At 58.6% G+C, this 24,046-nt stretch overlaps 1 protein-coding gene across 6 annotated transcripts in view; it reads left to right on the top strand.

Moving 5' to 3' along the window:
• The window catches only part of LINGO1 (leucine rich repeat and Ig domain containing 1), a 187,642-nt gene that overhangs the window by 116,092 nt on the left and 47,504 nt on the right, over positions 1-24,046 (top strand). For 3 of the 6 annotated variants that reach the window (XM_069457157.1, XM_069457175.1, XM_069457166.1), the window contains 2 exons: positions 480-659; positions 12,147-12,232. Coding sequence is in view for 1 of the 6 variants with exons in the window: in XM_069457138.1 (XP_069313239.1) it covers positions 12,147-12,232 (86 nt within the window). In the remaining 5 variants the exon portion in view is untranslated. Of the gene's footprint in view, positions 1-479; positions 660-12,146; positions 12,233-24,046 lie in introns of those variants that run through there. The other 3 variants (XM_069457183.1, XM_069457138.1, XM_069457193.1) reach the window with 2 other exon arrangements.

Raw genomic sequence — 24,046 nt, 5'->3', positions numbered from 1 at the left:
CATAGTGAAACCCCATCTCTACAAAAAATAAAAATAAAAAAAAATTAGCTGGGTGTGGTGGCGCACACCTGTAGTCCCGGCTACTCCGGGAGGCTGAGGCGGGAGGACCGCTTGAGCCCAGGAGTTCGCGGTCACAGTGAGCTGTGATCACGTTTTTGTTATTTGCCTCCTCTAATTAGGGAGGGGGCGACAGAGCGAGACTCTGTCTCTACAAAAAAAAAAAAAAAGTTAATTAAAATAAAACAAAATTAAAAATCACTTCTTGGTCACACCATCCACATGTGACTGGTGACTGCCGTATTGGACAGCACAGATGCAGAATGTTTTCCTCGGTGCAGAAAGTTCTGATGGACGGTGCTGGTCAGGGATGCTTCCAGGGCTCTCACTTTGAGCCCACAGTTGCCAACGTGTGGCCACCACATGCCCCTCTCTCCCCCGTGTGGACCCTGCTGCTCACTCCTGTTTCTCTTCTTTTCTAGGGACCCTGTGACCATGTCCTGGCTGCCTTGAGTGTGTGGGCTACACAGCCTCCTGCCCACGTCTCCAGGGCTCTGACTCTGTCCAGCCCCTGGACCAGCTCCCAAGTCTACTCCTCACCCCAGCCTGGGCCCAGGGGACTCCTCAAGCTTTGGGACGCAGCGGGCACAGCAGCAGTCACGGTAGGTGGCTGTTCCACCCACTCCCTGGCCCCTGGGGACATGTGAGCCAGCTTGGTCCCTGCCACAGGAAGGATACCTTTCCGAACATTGTATCTGTTGGCATCCCTTTGGTTGTAAGTAGCAAAAACAAAAACCTATTTCAATGAAATGAAATGATCAGCTCTAATAACTAAAGTGTCTGAAGGTAGGATGGGATTTAGCCAGGGCTCAATCCAGTGGTTCAAACAGTGCAACCAGCACCTGGTTTCTGTCTATATTTCTTCATTCCTCTTACTTGGTGATGGCTCCGCTCCTAGTGGCATTTGACATGATGTGGTCAAAAGATGTCTGGCAGCAGTTTCTGGGGCAACATGCTTCTAGGTTTAAATCTGGAGTTGGGGGTGAAGACAAAATTTGCTTTCCTGATAGAACAAATAAAAGACCTAGAGTTGATCCCTGGGCCCTACTGGCAGGATTTGGATCATCCTGAGCCTTTAACTGGGACCACAGGACTTGGAAACACTGATGGGCTGGGGGACAGGGCCCATCCTTCCCCAACCAAGTGACCAGGAATGAAGGGAGGGTCATTACCCTCATTACCAACTAGGGGAAGCAAATAACAAATGATCATTATAGACAATATCTGTCCAGGCTGGACAGCTTGAAGCCAGTCCTAGATGGATGCGGACATGCTGTGTGTCTTTGGACAAATCCTTATGCCTCTCTGGGCTTCAGTTTCATCACTCGATAATGAACCTCATCTGGCAGGTGCCCAGTAAATCCTTGTCCTCTTCCCTTTCTTGCTTCCATCGCCAGGGAGGCTGGGACATCCCTGCTTTCTTCAAACTTGGAAGAAGCTACAAGGGAGTATCATCGGTCGGAATTCCTAGAGGCAGAGCCTGAGACAAGGATCTGTGTACATGAGATTTCTCAAGGGTGGGGTCTCGAGAGGAGGGAGGGAGAGAAGAGATGGGGGCAGGAACGAGAGCCCAGTGAGGTTGTGGTCTCAGGTAGTTGGGCCTTGGGCTGGACCAGGGGGCCCTGGAGCATAATTTACACTACAGAATTACCCCCCAGACAGGGGGGCTGGGCCTTTGTACCCCTGTATCAATCAGTTACTGGCCGTGGGCCATCCACAGGGGGTCTGTATTGCTCAGGCGAGGTGGCCTCCCCGCCTTGTGGAGGACAATTCTCTGCAGAAGAGGGAGCAGTGATCTGAAGCGGCCCACACTCCCAGCAGCTGGGGGACAGGGTGGTGCACTGGCTATAGGGGGATCTGGGACCTGTGTCCCCAGCCTGGCCTGGAGGTCCCTCGTCTGCTGTCTCCTCTGGCCTTTGCTCCTCCTGCCCCAGCCGGCAGTGCCAGTACCTTCTAGCATGGGGGGCTGGCTGCCCAGCCCAGACTCTGGTGACGGCGTGGACCCTCAGCCCCTCCTTTGGAGACACCCCTTCCATGCCCAGGCCCCTCACGCTCCTCTGCGCTGCCTCTTCTCCTCCAGTAGTTCCTCTTCCCCCCAAACCTTGGCCGTGCAGTTCCCCGGCCCATTACGCCCTTCCTGTCTTCAAGGCCCAGTCCAGGTCCCTTCTCTAGGAGTCCCCTGCTTCTGCGCCCACCAGTGAGGGTCTCCGATACTCCGTCTCCCGCGCCAGCTTCGTGCAGGTGCAGCCAGAGGCCCGGCGTGTGTGTCCTGCGGAGGCGCTGGTTGCTGCGGCAGTGCACAGCGCAGCCTCCTGTCCTGCCTGTAGGACGCTCACAGCCGGTTCACTGCCCGTTTCCGACACGTGCTCGGGATGCCGTGGCGCGCTGTGGCTCCATAATCACGTCTCTGGCTTCATCGCTTTCCCTTGCCCTGATTTCTTCTCTTGCTCTCCAGCTTGTGCTGCTTATATTGTCTCAGCAGCCTCAGACTCTTCTGGAAGGAGGTGGGGTATAAACAACCAAGGGTGGCCGTAAATGAAGCATTCAGTGCTGACGGCAGCCAAACGCTGTGTCTTCGCCTTCCTGGGGCAGCTGGGGTGGGGGGTCCCCCCCAGGCCTAGGGCCGAACCTGTCCCCGAGGAGGCACCAAAGCCTGACCACGGCGGCCCCAGCACGGTGCCCGCCCTGCCCTCCGTGGGTCAAGAACAGCATTGTTCTGCTTCCCACCCCCTCCCTCCTCTCCCATCTTATCAGAAGCTAATGAAAGAGGCTGGGAAACCCAATCCTCTGGTAATTAAATTTACTTAACGGGTATTCAAGTGGAGTAATGAGAAGTTTAATGCAGTGATTAGATTTTTCTTTAATTAATTAAAATGAGAGCCATGTGTCTTGCCAGCACACCAACTTGACCCTGTGCTTGCGAGTAGCAACGGAGACGGTGGGGGTTGGCTGGGCAGGTGGGGGCCCTGGGGCAGGTGCTGCCTCCTGCCCTGGCGCTGCCGTCCTCGGAGGTGAGCCCGGCTCCGATGCCCACCTGGGCCCGTCTCCGACCGGCTCCTGTTTCTGAGGCCTGGGAGTGAGCAGGCCTGGGTCAGACCGGCTCACGGGGCTGGGAGCCAGCAGTCTGCACCCTCAGAGAGCTGCAAACCGAACCAGCTGGAGATTTCAGACGGGAAGGTCGGCAAGGGGGTGGTAGAAGCAAGGAGCGCAAAGGGGGCTTTCAGGCGCTGTGACAGGAGGAGGTGTTTTGGGTGGCATAACTCATTGCCACATGCCAGCAGACACCTTCACCTTCATGTTCAGCCGGACCTGGGTGCCCGATCGTCTGGGCTAACGGAGTGGGCGTGGCGGGCTGGGTAGCATAGGAGCACACCCGTGCCAGAAGGCCGACTGTCCCCACCGTGTTTCTCCAGGCCAGGTTGGGAGGCGAGGAAGCTCTTGTCTCTTGAGCCACTTCTGCTGGGGTCAGGCGGAAGTTGCGGCAGAGAGAATCTGGGAATCTCTGTACTGTTGTCCAGAGGTGCCACCTAGCCAGGGTAGAGGGTAGACACAGCAGGGACCCAGGAGCTGGGGCTGGGCACCCCAGGGGCAGGTCGTGTCATTTTCAAAGCAGTGAGTGAGGTGGTGGAGAATCCTGCACTCTTCACAGGTTGGGGGCAGAAAACGTCCTTCATTGAGCCCTGACCTCCGCTGCACACTGAGCCCTGATCCTGGATGGACTGAACCCCGACCCTGGCCCCACCTTGAGCCCAGCGTTGTCGCGGACATGCCAACAGAGAACAGGTGCCAGGACAGGAGGAGTAAATGCCCCGTTGTCCATCCCACTGCCAGCCCTGCTGCCTGTGGGCAGGGTCCTGTGCCAAGCCCTGCCCTAGGCTTGGGAACGGCCAAGACGAATGAGACGTGATCCCTGCCCACAGGGCTCGGGGGAGGTGACAAGCAAACAGGTGATGACAGCACCAAGTGATCAGAGCCGAGGTCCGGGAGGCCCAGGAGCCTGGGGGACATGGAGTCGCACTTAGAGTTCCTCTGGCGGCAGGCGGGAGACGGGGGTGCTGCAGGCAGGGCCAGTGAGGGGGCTGAGATGGCGTCCCCGAGGAGGTGAGGATGGTGGCACCATGGTGGGGGGTTGAGGGCTCTAGGTTAGATTCTCCCACCAAGAACTGGCCGTGACCCCCCAGACCTCCCTCAGCTCACGGCCAACCAAGGGACCCCCCTGTAAGAGAGTGCTGGTGTGTGAGCACCGGGCCAGCAGTGACACCGTGCAAGGAAGGCGTTGGATCTGTGCCATGGAGAAGGAAACAGAAGTGTGGGGACTTGCCTGATGCCAGCAGTGTGAAGTGGCCAGGCCAGCTGTGTCCCGGGTCTTGCCTGCCCCCGGCCCTGCACACTGGTGCTCCTGGGGGGGAGCTTGCTCTGGGAGTGGAGGGCTTCTCTTCTTAGGGCTCCTCCGCTCCCGCCCACCTGGGCACTGGTAGGAGCTGGGGTCCCACTCAGGTGAGCCTGGGCCCGTCAGACTGGCATCGGGGGCCGGGCAGGGCTCGCATCACAGCTGGCGTCCTCGGAGGGGAGAAGTGAGAAGGGCCCTGGCCGGGCAGGGGACGGTGTGAGGCCGAGGCCGCTGACCGCAGGCTCAGGGCTTGGGACTAGCCCAGGAAGGAGGGTCCTCTGCTTCCTTCCCCACCCCTCCTCCCTCCGGACCCCACCCCTCTGGATTTCCACAGCCCCTCCCCCGAACTCACCCATTGCCCTCTTTCTGTGGCCTGGCTTTTTCTGAATAGCCAGACCTGGAGAAGCCACTTAGATAGCTGCCCAGCATGCCCTGGGGGAAACTGAGGCCCTGGGAGGGGCAGAGACCTCAAGATGCTGAGGCTCTGCCTCCTATACTGATTTAAGAAGAGGGGTGTGAAATCACATTGTCTCAAATTTGCACTTCAAATGCAGGGATTGTATTTGCATGAATACTTCCCTGGGATGGGAAGGCTTGAGCGCAGGTGCACACACAAGTCCACGGGTACACGGGCAGACCCGGCGGGGCGCACCGTGCCCACCCCCTCCCTGGGTTCCAGGCGCTGTAGGCCACTGTCTCATTTACTCTCAGCAGTCTGTGAGTTGGGTTTTGAGTCTGCAGGTGAGGGGGCCAAGGCACCGTCACACTGCTAACCACACAGGCGGAGCTGGCTCAACAAGCTCCGTCCTCGGCCCAAGCCATCCCTCCGCAGACCACCCCCTCCTTGCTGGGGGGCAGCTCTCCATCTTTCTCTAAGGGCCCCAGCATGTCCCCAGTGCTGCGTCCCTTGCCACCTCCCACCTTGCCTTGTGCTCCAGCCAAAGCCAGTGACTTCCCCACACCCCGCACCCCACCTCTAGGCCCTTGCTCAAGCCGCCCCAGCCCCCTGGAGCTCCCCTCCCCCAACTCCATCTGCTCACACCCTCTCGCTCTTATAGGCTGGGCCCAGATGATGCTTCCTTCGTGGAGACCCCCACCTGCCCTCCCCAGTCAGAAGCCGGCCCCTCCCTGGGCACCACCCCACAGCTTGTTGCTTGTCCCCTCTTGGGCTGCTGGCCCCCAAGTTCTGACATGGCAGCTGTGTAGAGGGCGAGGAGTTTTCTTGCCTGGCTTCCCTGGCCAGGCTGGCACACATAGGTCCGGGAGGTGTCTGGGGTCCTCACGGTTGGGGGGACAGGTGCACCTCTACGAACCTACCCCTTTCCTTGCTGCTTCTCCTCCGCAGTCCCCGCCAGCAGGGCCGGCAGATGCCTGACGGGGCTGGCCCCAGCCTCCTGAGGAGACCAGCCCCGACGCACCTCCTTTAGCCTGGCTGGGTGGGGACCCAGCAGACCTCCCTGCCTCTCCACCGTGCTCAGATTGGGAGGGGAGGAACAAGGCAAATCCCGCGGGGCTCACAGGCAAGTCTTGGGGCCTGGCAGGTGCAGGACCCGGTTCCCAGCCCTGTGTGCTCAGCACTGCAGAGGCTGTGCGGACACTGCCTGCGTCCACTTACCTGCTCTGCTAATTATTGGCTGTGTGACTTTGAGCGAGTTGTGTAACCTCTCTGTGCCTCGGCTTCCTCATCTGTTAAGTGGGCTGGTAACAAACCTACCTCAGAGGGTGGCCAGGAGGGTCGTGAGTCAATGCAATGTAAGGCGTGTAGCATGGTCCCCAGCAAACAGAGTGTAGTTCCTGAATGTTCACTGTCACTGTTGTTGTGGAAGCAATGGCCGCATGGAGGCAGAGTACGGGGAATGCTCAGAGGAAGTTTCTAGAAGGTGGCAACATGTGAGCAGCATCTCAAAAGATGAGGCACAGAAGGCAGAAAAGGCCACTCGGGAAGGGGACCCACTCTGGGCAGAGGCCCAGGGCAGTCTGGAGGACATGCGAGGCCGAGGGGGTGGGCGTGTCTAGATTTAAGGTAAGAACAGCACAGGGGAGACAGCGGCTGGGATGCTCACAGGCTGTGTCCTGAGGGACCCGCGTGCCACACCAGGCATGTCTCATGGAATGAGGAATTTTTTCTTGTTTACCATAAAAGCAATATTTGCTCAAGCAAAAAAATGGGAACAATATAGAAGTGTGTCCCGTGAGTGGGCAAAGCCCCTCTGCGCTTAGGTCCCGCTGTCCCAGCGCCCCGCTGTTGTCAGTCTGGTGGGTGCCTCTTTCGGAACGTGTTCTGTGCCTTTGCAAACATACTTACTGTATATTATTTTTAAAAGCAAATGTCCCCATGTCATGCACATCGCCCCACCAGTTCCACCGTTCACTCCCCGGTGTCTGCGTCCAAGGCACCTGGATCCGCTGTGCTCCTTCCAGTCGCTGCTAATATTCCATGGCTTAGACAGAGCGTAACTTATGTAACTGGTCCTGGGTTGACGGATATTTAGGTTGTCTTCAGTTTTTCACTCTTGCAAATGATGTTTCGTGAGCATCCTTGTCTATACGCCTTGCTGCCACACGCAGGCCTTCCCGTGGGAAAGATTTCTCGATACGTGGTGGGCCAGGGCGAAGGGGCTGCTCATTTGGTTTTGAAAGTTGCTACCATGTTGCTCTTCCCAAGGGTGGGCTGGTTTCCGCCCCCACCTTGCTGTCTGAGAGTGGCCATCTCCCCACACCGCCCTCCACATCGAGCATTATCAATCTTTTAATTTTTGCCAATCTGGAAAAACACCTGCTGCAGTTTCGGCGCTCACTTGCATCTCTTCGGGCAGTTGTTGGCCGTGCACATTTCTGCCCCTGCAAACTGACTGCTCATATCCTTTGCTCATTTCTCTTTCCTTTTTGTCTTTCTCTTATTGAGATAAAGGAGCTTTTAGTATATTAGGAATTTTTAAAACTTTTGTCTGTTTTGTGTGTTGGAAATATTTTCCCTAGTCTGCTGTTTGTCTTCTTGACTTTGTTCGCGGTATCTCTGGCCACATAGAAACTTTAGATATTTGTTTAGTCAAATCTGTCGGACGGCTCCTCGGGGCTTCCAGTACGGGTTTTAAGTAGAGTGAGGTGAGGTCATACTTGTGATTGCCACAGTGTGGAGTGGGGTGGGGTCGGGATGTAAGCAAGAGGACAGAAAGCAGCTGAGACCCTTGTGCTTGTGTGGGGGTGGGGGAGAAGGGGGGAAGATGAGTTCGGGAAATACTCAGGACTTGGCTGACCATGGTGATGGGCCGAGAGGATGAGAGGGAAGGAGGGAGGATTCTGGAGTGATGCTTGGGTGTCTGGCATGGGGGACTGCATGGCTGATGCCGCCACCACCCTGAGCTGGGGATAGGACTGGGAAAGGAAATGCACACAGGTGCACACGAGTGCTCACCTTGGCAGGGACACATGTACACATGAGCACATACGTGCAGCCACATGTCATGCTTGGAAATTCTAGGGAGGGGTACATGTGTACTGTGGCTCTGGGGACAGTATCTACTTTGTGTGGAATACCTATTCTCTATTGAGTACTGTGTGAGACGCTATATACACACACGCTTACTCTTTAGTCTCTACTGCCTTATGTGGTTTTACAGTTGAGGAACCAGACCCAGAGAGGTTAAGCAACTTGCTGAAGGTCACAGAGCTAGTAAATGGCAGAAAGAGGAATTTTCTGGCAACTTAGATCTGACCACCCGCGGACAGAATTCCTGCCGGTGGCACCGGGGAGATTCCGTTCGTTTCTAACACCACCAACCCGGTTTCATCAGGGACCCTTAGGGCCGGTGCTGGAGCCAGCCTGCCTGGTCGGACACGCGGCCCCATTCGCCCCCCTCTGCGTTCCGGCTTCGCCTGCTGAGGAGGAGGCTAATCACAGTGCCCCCCAGAGGTGTTTGTGGGAAGTAGACGAGTTGACACATGGAAGGTGCTGAGCCCCGGAGGGCTCACTGGGTGCTGTTTGTGATGACAATGACAACAATAATGACAGTGCCACCCCTCACCTTGGAGTCTGTGCTGCTTTCCTTCCTCCTCCCCCCCATCCTCCCTCCACCTGTCCCCTCATTCCTATGCCGGCTGTTCAATTCCCCACGGGCACTTCCTCCACCATTTGCCTCTGAACCTTTGTCCTCTGTCTCCAGCCCCCGAGTCCTGCCAGACAGTGAATTAAAGCCCAATCAATCAGCAGAAACCATTCAAGGGCAAGCGATCCATGTTGTACTCGGGGACTCCGCCCGGAGCGGTTCCAGGCAGGCCTCTTCCACGAGCCTGCACGTTCGTCCCAGCACCGCCCAGCCTCTGACTCGGGCTATGAAGCCCTCCTGACGGACGAGCCTTTCTAAGGGCCTCAGAGAAGCTGGGTTGTACCTGCTTTTGGGGGAGGGGATACCCCACTGCGGCCAGGTCTCCCTTCCTAGGAAAAGTGAGCAGTCACGAGAGCCCGCTAGCGCCCGTGCTATCTTGAGGGGCTGCCTCTTCTCCCTGTTCCCTGTGTTGTCCCACAGGGGCACACAACATTTAAAGTGATAATTGTCAAAGTAAAGTGCCAATAAGGCTCAAAATATTACCCTGCGATTAAGCTCGCAGCTCCCAGGCCCTGTAGGAGTCTTCCTTTCCCCTGAGCCGTCTGTGCAGGGCGGATGGGTGTGGGGCTCCGGAGCCTTTCTGGGAGCTGAGTCCAGAAAGAACTCAGAAGGTGCCCCAGCCTTTGCTCTAAAGTCAAGGTCAGGCCCTTGAGTGTAGGCCAAGGCCTCAACTGTCATGGAGATGCCATCACCTGCCTCAGCTCACACCTCCCTCCTCCATGCGGCGATTGTCCCTCTGGTGGGTCCCACTGCTGGCTGGAAGCGTCCCCATTTCCTTGTGCATAGGGAATGCCTCAGCTTGGGGACTGAGAGTATTCTGTCCCCTACTGATGTCTTAGTTATTTAGAGGCTCCCAATTGGGGCTTAATTCTCACACCCAGAGAGTCATCCAAACTTAGTCTCTAACCAAATACAGTAAGGCTCTGGTGCCCCCAAGAGACCGGTTGGGATGTAGTGGGACAGGCCAGGTGTGCTGCACTAACAGGTACTCTCTGAACTCCCAGTGGCTTCATGCGACAAAGCTTCCCTCCTTTCCCATGTGAGCTCACATTACGTGTCCAGTCTGGTCCCTACAGTCACTCAGGGACTCAGGCTGCCAGAAGCTCCATCTCGTAGCTGCCTCATCTGGAGCATGTGGCCTCCGGGCACCACGGTAGGGAAGAGAAGATGGTAGAGTCACACGCTGGCTCTCACATGCTTTGGCCCAGCAATGCCACGCATCGCGTTTGTTCACAGCCCATGGGCCAGAACGTCTCACATGGCCCTGCCAACTGTAAGGGGCTGAGGAAATGCCAGGGAAGCGGCTGACGCGCACTCAGCAGTGGAAGTCTCGGGTACAAGGCGCTGCAGGACCACTCCAGAGCAAGGGTTTCGGAGGAGCCAAGACCATGACTCCCTGTTCGTTCCCTCCTCCTGGGGTACACCCCGCGTCTGCTGTGGGCCATCTAACGTCCCGATGACGGCTACAGATTCTGACTCCAGGATACCTGGGATCAGAGCTTGGCTCAGCCCCTTATTAGCTGTGTGACCTTGGGCCAGTTACCTCTCTCGGCCTCGGTTTTCTCCGCTGTAAAATGGGAGTGTTGATAGCCGCTGTATCTCTTACAATGGTTGTGAGGATTGGACAAGTTAATATTTGTAAAGTGCTCAGAACGGTGCGGGGCAAGTGGTAAGCGCTCTGTAAATGTCAGCTACCGCCGCCTCTGCTACCATCGCTGTCATCGTCATCACCCAGTACCAGATACGAGTCCAGGTGTCTGGGGAGTGAATGTCAGGGTCTCTGCTCTCACATACGATGGAAAATAAACAGGTAAATAGTTAAAGGGAGATGATAATTTCAAGTAGTGATGGCACTAAAAAAAATCAGGCACATGAAAAGATGCTCATCATCGTTAGTCATTAGGGAAGTGCCAGTTGAAATCCCAGTGAGATGCCACGACGTGTCGTTACATTGGCTTTAAAACATTGACAGTACCAAGTGTTGGCAAGGATACGGATCCACGGGAACGCTCAGAGGCTGCTGGCAGGAACGCAAAGTGGTGCAGCCATTTTGGAGAACAGTTTGGCGGTTTCTTATAAAGTTAAAAATATGCTTCTCGTACAGCTCAGCAATCCTACTGCTAGGTACTCACCCAAGAGAAGTAAAAACGTACATTCACGTGAGAGCTTGTGTGTGACTATTTAGAGTGGCTTTATTCATAATCTCCCAAAACTGGAAACAACCCAAAAGTCCTTCACCTGCCGAATGGCTAAACAATGAAATACTACTCAGCAATAAAAAAGAATGGAATTCCGATACAAGAGACAACACAGATAAATCCCAGACGCATTGTGCAGACTCAGAAGGCTGCATACAGTTGACTCCGTTTGTATGCCACTCTGGAGAAGACAAACGACAGGGACAGAAGCCAGATCAGTGGCTGCTAGGGACTGGGGGTGGGGGGACTACATGCAAGGGGACAGCACACGGGGATTGTGGGGTGATAGGATGTACACCTGGATGGTGGCAGAGGTTACACGGCTGCATGTCGCTGTCAAAACTCAGAACTGTGCACCAGGAGTCCGCTGCACTGTGGGTTAGTTACACCTCAGTAAACCCGCCGGGAGGGAAGCTCCGTGTGGGACTGTTGAAACAGGGAACACCAAATGACAAACCAGTCAGGGCAGTGTGACACGGTGAGAGGGGCTTCTGGCACGGTGATCAGGGAAGGCTTTCTGAGGAGTTGCCTCGAGCTGAGACCTGGCTGAGGAGAAGGACCCAGGCGGCCGTGGGACCAGGAGGGGGACAGTGGGTCAAGGCCGGGGTGGGCAGCACCCTGTGGGCCAGGTTGAGGCTCTTCACCCTCCTCCAGGTGTCTGGGTGCCGCTAGGGGCATACGCAGAGTGAGACTGAAGCGTGGGCGTGGCGGGATGGTCCAGGAGAGAAGAGTGAAGAAGGAGACGGTGGTCTGTGGCCATGTCTGGGAGGACTCATGGGGGTTGGATGAAGAATGAGGAGGGGTCAAGGGTCACGAGGAGAGAGTGCTCCGATGGGCAGTCAGCCAGCCAGAGACCACAGGCTGAGATGGGAGGGCTGGGGTGCAGATGGGGTCCTTGGAGACCTTGCTGAGGGTGTTGTAGGGTGGTGGGGCCAAAGCCAGACGTCCTAGGTTGAGGGGTGCTGGGGCTGAGGACATGTGAGTGATGCTTTCAGGAGGCCAGGCACGGACCTGGTGGGCAGCAGTGGGAACCTCAGAGTGGGGTGGGGTGGCCGTCTGTGTATCTGTGAGTGTGGCCAACACTGGCAGAGGTAGGGCTGACCCATGGTGGACGTTGAGAGGCAGTGAGAAGTTAGGGGCCCGGACAGGATCTTGAAGGCCAGGCCAGGGGGTTCACACTCCTGGGGTGTGATCCACTAAGAACTGGCCGCTGGAGGGTACCGGGGAAGGGGAAGGGGAAGGGAGGCCCATGCCGTGGGGAGGGGCCAGCGCTGAGCTTTGCTGGGCTGAGCAGTGGGAATCTGCCTTAGGGACCTCGTGCTGAGGTGGGCCCACCGCAGGGTAGCGGGAGGCACCCACTTTGCCCATGCTAACCTTCCTGCTCTTCCCCCACAGTGCATGCTGGGACCTCGACGGACAGGCTGCGGCTCCCCGGGCCCCCAGAGGCCAGTCTGTTTGCCTCCCGGCGCCATCTGACCCAGGTAGGGGAGAGTGAGGCGGGATCAGCCTGCCTCATGCCTCTACACCGGTGGGAGGCTCTGGGTGTGAGCACGAGCTCCCCTGACCCAGGCTGGCCCTCGGCGAATGAGCCCCTGCTGGGGGCAGTGGGAGGGGACACAAAGTGGGGCCTCCTCTGGAGGAGTTCCTGACCTCTGGAAGACTGGCTACCCCCGGCCCTCGCTCCTCACCAGCTGCAAGCCCGGGGCACTTGGGAGCACCCAAGTGCACCAGGACACACCATTGCGTGCTCACTGTCTGCCGTTTGACCGGGATATGTTTTGTGCTACACACCTGCCAAGTGCCTTAGCTGTGGGGGGGTTTGCGTCCTTGGTCCAGCCCTCTTTGCTGTCACTTGGCTTTTCTCTGCCCCTGCCGAGTGCAGTGCCTGATGGCGCTTCCCCTGGAAGTTCCCAGCTCTCTGCAGGACGCCCCCAGGGCAGGGGTGCCCCTCCCAGCACCAGGACGGAACCTATCTGGAGTCTTGGTCCCCGTGGTGGTGGGCCTGAGAGACGGCATTTCTCCGCTGCTCCTGGGCATCCCAGGTGAAGGCTTTCTGCTGGCTGCCAGGTTCCCCAAGGGCTGGGATGGGGTGGAGGCTAGGATTGCCAGAAGAAATACAGATGTCCAATTAAATTTGAACTTCAGGCAGGCAAATAATTTTTTAGTATAAACATGTCCCAAATATTGTGTGGCACGTACTTTATTTGCTAAATCTGGGCAACCCTGGGGGAGAGTCCTGAACCCCCAGTCCCCCTCCTCCTCTGGCCAGTCCTCCCTACTGGGCCTGCCCTGATCTCCCCGGACCAGCTGCCTCCAGGGCCTGCGGGGGGTGTCCTGGAGCCAGGGGCCTGCTCCGGCCACAGGCAGTGGGCATTTTCTGATCCTCAACCCCGCAGGCTGTCCCTGGGGCGGAGACCCGGGGGTTCTCACTGGGGGCTGGGGCAGCAGTCCTGGCCTTAGGAGTGTTGGGGGTCCTCGCTGGCCTTCTGACAGCAGGGCCCAGGCTGAGGAGGTCACGGGGCAGGCGGGCCTTTGTGCCCGTGAACAGAGCTGTGAGACAGGCGTGGGGCTGTGACAGGAGCGTGGGACCCAGAGTGCTGGGGGTGCCGGGGCGGGGGTGGGGGTAACAGGGATGAGGCAGGGCCGGACACTGGAGGGCTTGGGGTGGCCTATTTCCATACCATTTAATATTGGGAGCCATAGGAGATATTTTCTCCCTGAGAAGAATCATTTTTCCGAGTATTAAGGTAATACGTTCTCTATATCTGTGGTCCCCAACCCCTGGGCCTCGGCCCGGTACCAGTCTGTGGCCTGTTAGGAAATGGGCCGCGCATCATCCCCCCCCACCCACGACACCCCCCGCCCCACCTGTGGCAAGATGGTCTTCCATGAAACCGGTTCTTGGTGCCAGAAAGGCTGGGCGCCGCTGCTGTGGGTTACCTGTCCACCTGCCCTGAGGTGTGCAGTCCCAGTCCTTCCCGCCATCTTTTCCTACCCTGAGCTAACCACCGCTCACCGGTTTGATGTTCATCCTTCCAGACTGTTTTCTGTGCACTCGTCAGTGTGTTTCAGAAGGAGAAATGTGGCCGTGCTGGCTGTCCCTCCCCACCCTTGCCTGTGCACCCCGCAGCGCGCCGTGCGGCCACGCCATGCTCCTCCGCGGCTCCTTCCCTGTCCTCCGCGCCCGCTGTGTGGACGGGCTGCAAACTGTGTATCAGTTGCAGTCCTGTCGGTGGCCACTTAGATTGTTTCTGTCATTCGGTTATTTACAAACCGCACTCAGGGAACCTCTGGGTTTGCACGTCCGTGTGCACTTGTGCCGTGGGTCTTTCGGGAATGTTCCCGGAACTAGACTGCCCGGGGCAGGGGGCGCACACGTGTCTACGTTGATCCGTTCTGTGTAGCCGGATCAACTTCCAGAGGGTCGTGCTGACTGTCGCTCCCACGAACCAGGCGTGGGAGGCCCGTCCCTCATTCTTGCCCACCACCGGCATTGTCAGCCACCGAAGTCCCTGCCAGTCTGACAGGCGAAAGGGCTTTTCACCTCACATTTCCTTGGCTGCTGCTGAGTTGAGCATGTCTGTGTGTGCTCCTTGGCCATTCCCGGTCCTGCGTCTGTGAACTGCGGGACCCTCGGGTCCTTGATCGCTTTTCCTCGCACGTGTGCACTCAATGAGCATTTATTCAGCACCTGCTATGTGCTGGGCACTGTTGTGGTCAGGGACCTAACAGTGAACAAAACTGACAAAAATGCCTGCCCCGTGGGAACGTATGCTCAGGCGGAGGAGAGATGGCCAAGGAAAACAGATAAACAGTGAGATCCAGTGTGCGGGGTGTTCCGTGCTAAGGAGAAGGAAGTCAAGCAGGGGAGGGGGACGGGACGCCGGGCAGCTTGGGTGTGGCCGTAGGGAGGCCTCACTGGGAGGCGGCATCTGTGGAGATGCAGGAGTGGATGTCTGGGCGAGCGCGAGGCTCGAGTCAGGAGCAGACCCGGCCTGGGGGCACCCAGCGAGGGCCGGTGTGGCTGGCACAGGGGGGACGAGGGAGGGAGATGATGTGGCCAGAGAGGGAGCAGGAGCCGATTGGGAGTGTTTGGGGTGGCCTGGAGACTTTGGCTTTTACCCAGGATGAAGTAGGGAGCCATGAAAGGTTCTAAAGAATGACACGGTGTCATCTGAATTACATTTCAACAGCCCCCTCGGCCAGCTGTGAAGCACAGAGGCCACTCGGGGGGCTGCTTATTGCGATGACGTGGGGAGGCGATGGTGGAGGCTTGGACTGGGGTCTTGGGGAGATGGGGAGAAGTGGATGGATTTGGACGCACATTTAAGGTGTAGCCAACAGGTCCTGCTGACTGATTGGAGGAGACAGTGAGAGGGAGAGAAGGGGGCCTTGGGTGACACCGAGGGTGTTGGCCCACGTAGCTGTAAGGGGGGGAGCTGCCACTGACAGACCTGGGAAGAGCGGGGAGGGCGGGCGTGGTGTGGGGAGCGCAGGGCTCAGCCGCGACTAGCACCAGGCAGCTGATGTCTGGGGCTCAGAGCACGGTGAAAATGGGCAGCTTTTTGTTTTTAAAAAAAAAAAAAAATTAAGAATTTCTAAGTGAGGGATGACAGTGGAGCATTACACCAAGCCCGGGGCCTTCCGCGTGTGGGGCCCAGGTCACATGCCCGCGAGCCAGCCTGGCGGCAGATGTGTCAGTTGTGAGATGCCAGGAGACAGCCAGGTGGAACTGTGGAGTGACAGGCGGACATGTGAAGCTGGTCTCCAGGGGACAGGTCTGGGCTGGAGATACGAATTTGGGGTCACCCACATAAAGATAGCATTTAAAGCCGCGAGAAAGGATGGAGGCATCGAGGGAGCTAGTGCAGATAGAACAGAAGGACCGATGACCCCACCCTGGGACCTCCCTCAGTTAGGGGTGGGGAGCCGCGGAGGAGGGAGGAGCCGAAGGTGACAGAGCAGGAGCAAGCGGTGCGGTGGGGGAAAGCAAGGCAGGGGTGACGTCCTGGAAGCCAAGCGGGGCTGAGCGAGAACAGAATGCAGCCTGGGAACTGGCCACTACCTCCCACGGGAGGTCACAGGCCACCTTGGCTTCAGTGATTAGGGTGGTGAGATGCATCTTCCTGATTTGTAAGAAAAAATTGATTTGTAAGAGGTTAGGGGATTTAACTCTTTATCTGTCTTGTTGCAAATCGTTTTTCACAAGTTTGTTTTTTTCATTTAAGTTTATGCGTTTTTTGTTTTGTTTTTTTTTAAACTCCTCAAAAGTTTAAAACTGTCCTTTGGTCAAGTCTGTCATTCTTGCCTTGTTCACTGTAGAGTTTTTAAAATATAGTCCCATGTTGTTTTCTAGTTGTTTATGATATTTAAAAATGTTTAAATCTCTAGTTCATCGGAAATGTATTCGTGTGTGTGGTTTGAGGTAGGGATCTAGGTGGGTTTTTCCAGATGGCTGGCTGGTTGTGTTGACGCTGTTTATTGAGCAAGTGTCCTTTCCCTCCCTGGAGCTCTGAGGCTCCGTTCCTGTCATCTGCTAAATGTCCCCGTAGTCTCATGTCTGTGCAGGCCTTGCGGTTCGATTGCATTGATTTTGCCTGGGGAGAGATTTAGGAAGCTGGGGGAGGAGACGTGGTGGTGGATGGAGGGTAATGCGAGGAGGCGGGAGGGGTGGACACTGACATGGTTCCCTTCAGTGAGGGACGTGGCAGAGGCAGTCGGGGACCGGAGCTCCCCGGATCTCAAGCTCCTCAGGAGCCGTGCCTGGCAGCTGGGGCAGCGTGCACCGCAATTCTGCGAGATTGGTATTCTGTGTCCCCAGCTGCAGATGAGGAAACTGAGGTTCAGCGAGGTTTCACGTCCAATGCCGTCACCTCGCAGGGGTGTTGCTGAAGGCAGTGCTCTGCCTGTGCTCCGGCCTCAGCGAAGCCAGAGGTGCGGAGGGGGCTCAGGAGGCTGGAAGGGCTCCAGGCTTGAAGTACCCCCCACACCCCTTTCTGCACCCCTGCCTGCCATTTGCCTGGGTCTGGAAGGTTTTCCCATTTCCAAAAGCAACCTGTTAAAACCAAAGTGCTCTTGGCAGGGAATCGCACGTTGAGTTTACAGCTAACATCTCAATTATCAGTTAACACCTCTGCAGGGATTAGCTGACAGCCAGCTGAGGACACCGATGGGGGCCTGTGATGTGTATCTGGGCTGGGAAAGGCCCAGGGAGAGGAGAGGGAAAGGGGAGGGGCAGGTGCTCGGCCATTCACACTCCCCCCGCCTCAGAGGTGGGGCTGGGTGTGTGGAGAGGAGGGGTGAGAGCTGGGACCGCCAGCTCTGGGGTGGGCCAGAGGGAGAGTGGGGCGTCTCAGGAAACTTGGGGCTGGGGCTCAGAGAGGGAGCTGGTGGCTATTAGACACCCGCTGTGTCCCGGTACTGAGGAGGATGTCAAGTGCTTGGTCTCAGCAAGGTTGGGAAATCAGCTGCCAGCAGTCACTCAGAGCCAGGGCCGTCTCTGACACCCACAGTCCCTATCTGTCACCCAGCCCCGAGGAGTGGGAGGAGGCGAGGATGAGCTGTCTGGAGCCTTCTCCGGTTCCCTGAGGGCCAGTCCACCTGGGCAGGGTTGAGGCTTAGTCTGTGACCAGGGTCAGGAAGGTGTGACCCTGAAGGTCACCTAGGAGGGGAGCTGAACTCCTTGGGCTGAACTAAGATGTAGCAGGAGGCCCAGGTGGGTACTATCTTCCCACCCACTGCTACTTCCCGCCCCACTGGTGCGTGGGGTAGGGGGAGATGGGACCACTTGTCTGAAGCTGGTTCCTCTCCCAAGGGGACTGCCTTCCCCTTTTACTTCACTCTGCCCAGGGGTCTGATCTGTGTCTCTGGGGTCGACATTTATCTAAAGGTGACAAGCTGCCCAACTGTCTTATCCCTGTGTTGGACTCTGGCTTAGCTCTCCTGGGACCCTGGGGCTAAGAGCAGCCTCTCCCTCCCCCTCTCCCCTCCTCCCTATCCTTTCCCTCTTCCTCCTCCTCCCTTCTGCAGTTCCTTCCTTCTCCCCGCTCTCCCCTCCCCTCCCCTGCCAGCCAACCCTGGCCTTGCACCTGGCAGCTGGCAGTCGGACCTGTGACACCAGACTGGCTCCTAGCTGGGGGCTGGCCCTGGTCCTGGGTAACCCTGCAGTTGGGGGCGGGCGCACTTCCAGTTGCTTCCTCTTACTCACCTGCACACCCTCCCAAAGGTGTGTGGGGAGCTAGCGCTGCAGGAGGGGCAGGTGGGGATGAAGTGGGACTTCTGGGAGGACAACTGTGCCTGGAGCCCAGGAACAGGCCCGAGAGAGGCTCCAGGAAGAGGGACCTGCGTGAGCAAAGGCTGCCGGGCTGACAGACAGGGCCTGGGCTGGAGGGGCTGGGGTGGCGCTTGTCTGCCAAAGGGAACGGAGGCCAGATCCAGCAGGTGGGCCTGTCAGAGACCCCAGGAATCGGGGGGCCTTGAGGCAGGAAGCAACGGCAGAGCTGCCCGCCCTTCCTGTGTCCACCTTCCTCTGCCCACCGGGTCTGGCCCCCCTCTGCCCTGGGTCTGCTGCGTCAGGTGGGGAGACCTGGCTTCTCTGCCCGGTTCTCCCTGCAGCTTGCCACGTGACCTTGGGACTTATGTGCCAGAGAAGTCTCTTGACCCTGGGAGGGTCCCAAAGAGTTTCCTGCAGGAGATACCACCTGAGCTGAGCTTGGCCCGAGTGGATGTTTTCTGGGAAAAAGGAGTGAGGGAGGGTGCTCCAGGGAGAGTGCTCCGGGGAGCGTGCTCCAGGGGCGCCAGGGACCAGCTGAGACACCCTCTCCCTTCCTCTGGTACAGACCTTCCCTCTGTGTGGCTGTCCCTGTTGTTCACTGGGAGCGACAGTTTGATGGGCTGGAGAGAAGCGGGAACACGAGGGGGTGAGACAGGCCATGGCCTTAAGGTCCAGGGGAGGGGATGAGGGAGGCAAAGGGAGGGGGGACTTTGGCCCTTCCCCAGCTGGGGGCTGGCAGAGCCTGAGGACCTGGGGCAGAGGCGACCCTAAGCCGGGACACTTCATGTCCCAAAGTGGCATCCAGTTTTCCTCCCTGTGGACTGTGACGGGGGCAGTGAGAGGTGGGCTGGGCCCACACGGGGAAGCGTGCGCAGGTCCGCCCAGGGGTGGGCGAGTCTACCCTGGCCTGCGCAGGCGCGAGGAGGGACTGTCTGCGAGGCCAACTCCCCTGCGAAATAGTCAGGCCGCGCTGGGCTCCGCTGCCAGCCAGCCTCGTCGCTGCTCGGCTGGTCCCTGGCCCGAGAGGACACACGTGCCTGAAGGCCGCATGGAGCTTTGTATTTCCTTCTCCACAGGAGAGGTCCCGAGGGCTAGGAAGAACCGGCTTTGGGCCCGAGATGCGGGGGGTGTGTGTGTGTGTGTGTGTGTGTGCTTGCTTGTTTCTACTCTGTGCACCTTCATTCGTGAACTTGGCCGTGCGTGTGTTCCCGAGTGTACGCGTGTGCACACGCCTCCGCCGGTGGGACCCCCTGGCACGTGCGGTGTGTTTTTGTGGCTGTCCGGGTTGTCTCTGAGGGGCTTCTCGGCTGTGCCCTGTTTCTCTGAGTTGGGTGCGCTTGTCTGAGAGGTTCTCCCTGCGTGTGAGTTCAGCCTGCGACCGGCGTTATGCACAGGCTTCGGGTATGGGTGGGACCCTGGCAGGTCCCCGCGGGCTCAGGGGCTCAGGGCCCCAGACGGCAGCTGGCACGTTTGAGTCAAACTGCGCCTCCCTTCTCTCTGGCTGTTGTGCGTGTTTGGTTTCCAAGTCTGGGTGCTTGACTGAGTGATTGGGGCCGGGGGAGGACGTGCTTCTGAGAGTTCCCTGAGCTGCTCTGTCCCTTTGCTGGCACCCCCAGTTCCTCAGCGACCCCGTCTGTCTCCTCTGGTCCATGAAGCCCCCACATTTGCACCTTGGGTCACCCTTCTAAAGCCCTGCTTTTGTACCTCATTCACTCCCTGCATCACACAAGGTAGGCAGGGCTGGAATTATTGTACCCGTTTGGCAGATGAGGAAACTGAGGTCCAGAGAGGCAAAGAGAGGTGCCTGAGGTCACTTGGTGAACCGGGGCTGGGAGCGAGAGATCACTGGTTTGTCCTCCCTGTGCTTGTCCCTTTGCCCTCAGCTGCAGCCCTGGGCCCTCGCTGGAGAGGACCCTGCCCAGAGGAAAACAGGCCGGGTTTCATGAATGAATCCAGCTGGAGGACGCTCCCTTCTGCACATGGCGCCCTCCTCCCGTCATCCTCACTCAGCATTGTGCTGGAGAGACGGCCCCAGGGCTCTTTTCATCTCCAAATAAGCAGGCCGGGACGCAGGAGGCAATAATATTGGCGTCCATCATTGATACTTCCTTACTGTGGCTGTAATTAGCGATTCTTCCAGGCCGAAGCTTGGTCTGGCAGACAAGTAGAGGAGCCCCGGCTTGTTAGTGTCAGCCCATTAGTGCCACACTGACAAGGCTGAGGGGTGGGGGTGGCCTTAGGCAGGGGGAAGGAGAAGCAGGGGGGCTGAGCAGGAGGAGAAAGTCCACTGCTCTCCCCTCTCACGCCGGCCGCCCCTCCCGCACCAGGCCCCTCTGTCCTTGAGCACGGCCCACCGGGCGCACCCCTCGTCTCGGGTGTCCCCAGATTGCCTCCTTCAGCCCACGGCCCCTCGCCCCTCCTGTCCTGCCTGGATGGCTTGGCCTCGAGAGCCGCCTCCACATCTCTGGGAAGGTCTGCGGGCACTCAGCCCGAGGCGCCCACGGCCTGGGAGGCTCCCACAGCTGGAGGTGGGGAGCAGCCCCTCCACCCTCTGCCCTGCTCCTCCAGCGGGAGAATGCCCTCCCCTCCCTGTGCCCGGCCACACGGATCTGCACAGCCTCTTCCTGCCGGCACTGCACACGCCCCCTCGTCCACGCAGCGGGAGCAGTGGGAGGGCTAGGATTGGTGCTCCCATTGGTGCTCCCAGACCCCAGAACCTTCTTGCCCGTCCCCTTTGGGCGTCCCCTCCTTCTCCTCCAGGGAATTCTTGGGTCAGTATGCTCTCCCCAGCCACATCGCTTGTCCCGGTGTTCCTATGCCCACATCCTCCTAGATCTTCCGGTTCCTGGAGCAGAGGAAGCCACGCCAGCTCCCGTCCGGAGAGGCTGTTACTTGGCCTTGGTGTCTCCCACCTCCGCGCTGTCGCCTGCCTGTTGCTGCAGACCGAGTCTGGCTGCGCCGAACTAACCATCAAATAACAGCGGCAGCTCTTGTTTCTCGAGCGCGTTTTATGTGCCAGGTGCTATTCAAAGCATCTTACAAGCATTCGATCCTCATAACCCTATGAGGTAGATACACTTATTGTCCCATTTTACAGATGAGGAAAACCGAGCAGCAGGGAAATTCAGTTAGCTGCTTGGCACCACAGGGTTGTTAAGTGGTGGCAGTGTGGGCCATCAGCAAGTGAGGGTAGCATCACAACGCACTCTTCTTAGCCCTGCATTGCACAGGCCTCCGGGTCCCCTCCGTGTCCTCTGGTGTGAGCTGCTGCCCCTAGAGCACCGCGCGCTTTCTGAGACAGGGCCCTCCACCAGGGGTGTCCGCTGAACGAGGGTGAGCCCCCGCCTGCAAGGCTCCCTGAGGCACAGGGAAGCCACCTGCCCACCGAGGAGCCCCTCACAGGACACCGCAGCTCAAGGCAGGGACTCGGCAAGGACGTCCACATGTTCACATCATTCATTCACTCATTCATCCATTCATTCAGCCGACACCTGCTGTGTGCTGTGCGCTCAGTGCTGGGCCCTCGGGAGGGTGTTGGCGCGCTGAGGCAACTGGGGGCCCCGTAGCCTAGTAGGGTGCATGACCGGCACTGACCAGTGCAGGGAAACTGGCCGCGTGGGGCCGCCCGGAGCACAGTGTGGGGCTGGACGGGCTGGGGAGGAAGGCTGCACAGAGCAGGAAACACTTGAACAGACTCCTTAAGGAATAGGACGCATTTTCAGGCGGACAGAGAGGGATAAGCTCACAGGCAAAGGGAACAGCCTGTGCAAAGGCCCCGAGTCTGAGAGAGCAGCCCGGGACGCGCTGCAGGGCAGGCTGGGAGTGCGTCAGCGCAGCATCTCCCCTCCCCTGCCTGGCGTGGGGCGAGGTGTGGGCAGGTCAGTGTCTGCGGGTGGGTGGTGTTCCCAGCGTGGAGACTGAGCCAATTAGCTGTGGAGGGGCTGTGAGGACAAAGGGCACCTGCCCAGCTGGGAGGCTGCCTTGGGCTCAGGAAACCGACGCTCTGGGCTGGGCCTGGCCTGGGGCACCTGTGACCGTGGCTACATCTGTCTGTGCCGGGTCTCCCAGCCGGCCCTCGCAGCGACCCCTCCAATGGGCAGAAGGAGACGGAGGCGCAGCCCGGGGCAGAGCCCTGCCTAGGGTCCCACACGAGCAGTGGGGGAGCACAAGGTGCCTCCTCCCCTTGGGCAGGACATTGGGGTCCTCGGCAAGGAGCAGGCCCCAGCTCTCAGGGTGCAGGGCAGAGCCGGGTGTGCCATGCGTGGCCCAGTCAGGAAAGGCCCGGCTGGAGAGGAGGTGGAGCAGGGCTGAGGGCAGAGGGGCGAGCAGGGAGCCTGGGATGCGGCAGAGGAGCGGGCTGCCCTCTGCACTCGCCTCCAGAGCTGTTCAAGGATTTGGCCAGTCTCTGGGGAAGATTTCTCCCACACGCCTCACGGGGCCCAGAGTAGCCCACAAGGGAACCAAGCACCCCCTGCTGGTGTTCACGTATGCGCAGGCCTGTACATGTGTGTCCACCTGTATACCCAGGGTACACCCACCTGGGTGCAAGCTCAAGCTCACACTCGTGTGTTCAGGCATGCCTCTGCTTACACATGCAGGTCTCTGTATGTGTGTCATGTCTGTACAGCTGTGTGTGCACATGTCTTGAAGGAGTTGTCCCTGGAAATAGCAGTCTGTATCCACGTGTGTGCACGAGAGCCCTGGGCACGGCCAGCGGTCCCACAGGGACATACAATTTCTTTCCCACTGGAGCCAGATGCTCCAGAACCTACAGCTCTCAGGCCTGGGCCCAGTCCTCCCTGGCCCCTCCCAAGGCCCTTCTGAGGTCGGGCCTCCCGGGGACAGACCCAGCCAACTTGGAGGGGCGGGGACCCCTGGTGGCAGGCATTGTGGGTAGAAGCCAGCATCAGGGGGACAGCTCAGGCTGAGTGAGGTCCTCCAGCTCTGTTTCATGCAAGCTCCCTCCCCACCCATCCCTAAGTGCCTGCTATGGGATCCTGGCAGGTACGCACCCACCCCCACCGTTCATATAGCCCTCCTGACGGGGAGCTCACTGCCTCTCAAGGAAGCACCTGGGAACCTATGGGGCATTGTCCAGAAAGGAGATGTCTGGAAAGCCAGAGGGTAGGGTCAGGGCTGGGCCATGACCCCTAAACACACAGGCCTGGGCCTCTCCCTGACAGACAGGCCGGGGGCTCCAGCTCCTGGCAGCGAGGCCAGGCCCAAGGATCCAGGGACTTTCACCTTGTTGTCAAGAGCATATTTCAGCTATTAGGGACAGTGGCTGGGGATTTAGGGAGGATTTCTCTCTCATTTCCCAGAGCTTTCAGCAAGCGTCCTCCCTTACCACCCTCTACCTGCCAGGGCCGAGAATGCGTGAGCACAGACACACACACACACACACACACACACGCACACAGAGTCAGTGCTCCTGTGTGGCAGAAGGGAGGGAGAGAGAGAAATCTGGGTCAGTCTCCCAGGGAAGGCTCTGTGGCCTCTCCCCACCTTCCCCAGCAGACGCTTAGCGTGGCAAGCTTGGCTGTGGTCTGAAGGCCGAGGCTTGCCCCAGTCCTACCCCAGCCTACCAGAGACGCCCTGCGGTGGGACCCCAGGCTTGCCCTGCCCGGCCCCTTCCTGGGCCTCCCTGTCCAGGTGACCTCACTCTCGGCCTGAGTGTCTCCCCCAGCCAGGCCTCAGGACCCACAGGTCATTTTTGCCACACTCAGTTGATTGCGTGGAGGGGGACAGAAACTCTCCCCGTCCCCCATTAGACCCTCCAGCTTCAGCCCCTGGGGTTTGGGGACGAGGGGCAGAGTGGTTTGGGGGCCCCGTATCTCTGGCACTGAGGCCATGCACGAGCAGCCCATGCGGAGAATGCCTGAGCACAGAGGAGGGACCCCTAGCGTGGAATTTTAGGCTGTATGGCAGGGCATGGGGTCTGGGTTGGATGCCTCAAATGACATCACTGCCATTTCAGGATGGAGCTTGGGTGAGGGCTTAGCTAGAGCCCTGGGTGGTTAAA

The sequence above is a fragment of the Eulemur rufifrons genome, chromosome 2 (assembly GCF_041146395.1).
Source record: "Eulemur rufifrons isolate Redbay chromosome 2, OSU_ERuf_1, whole genome shotgun sequence".
NCBI classification, from domain to species: domain Eukaryota; kingdom Metazoa; phylum Chordata; class Mammalia; order Primates; family Lemuridae; genus Eulemur; species Eulemur rufifrons.
Note: the sequence above shows the minus strand (reverse complement) of the source record. Positions and strands in the feature narration are given on the sequence as shown.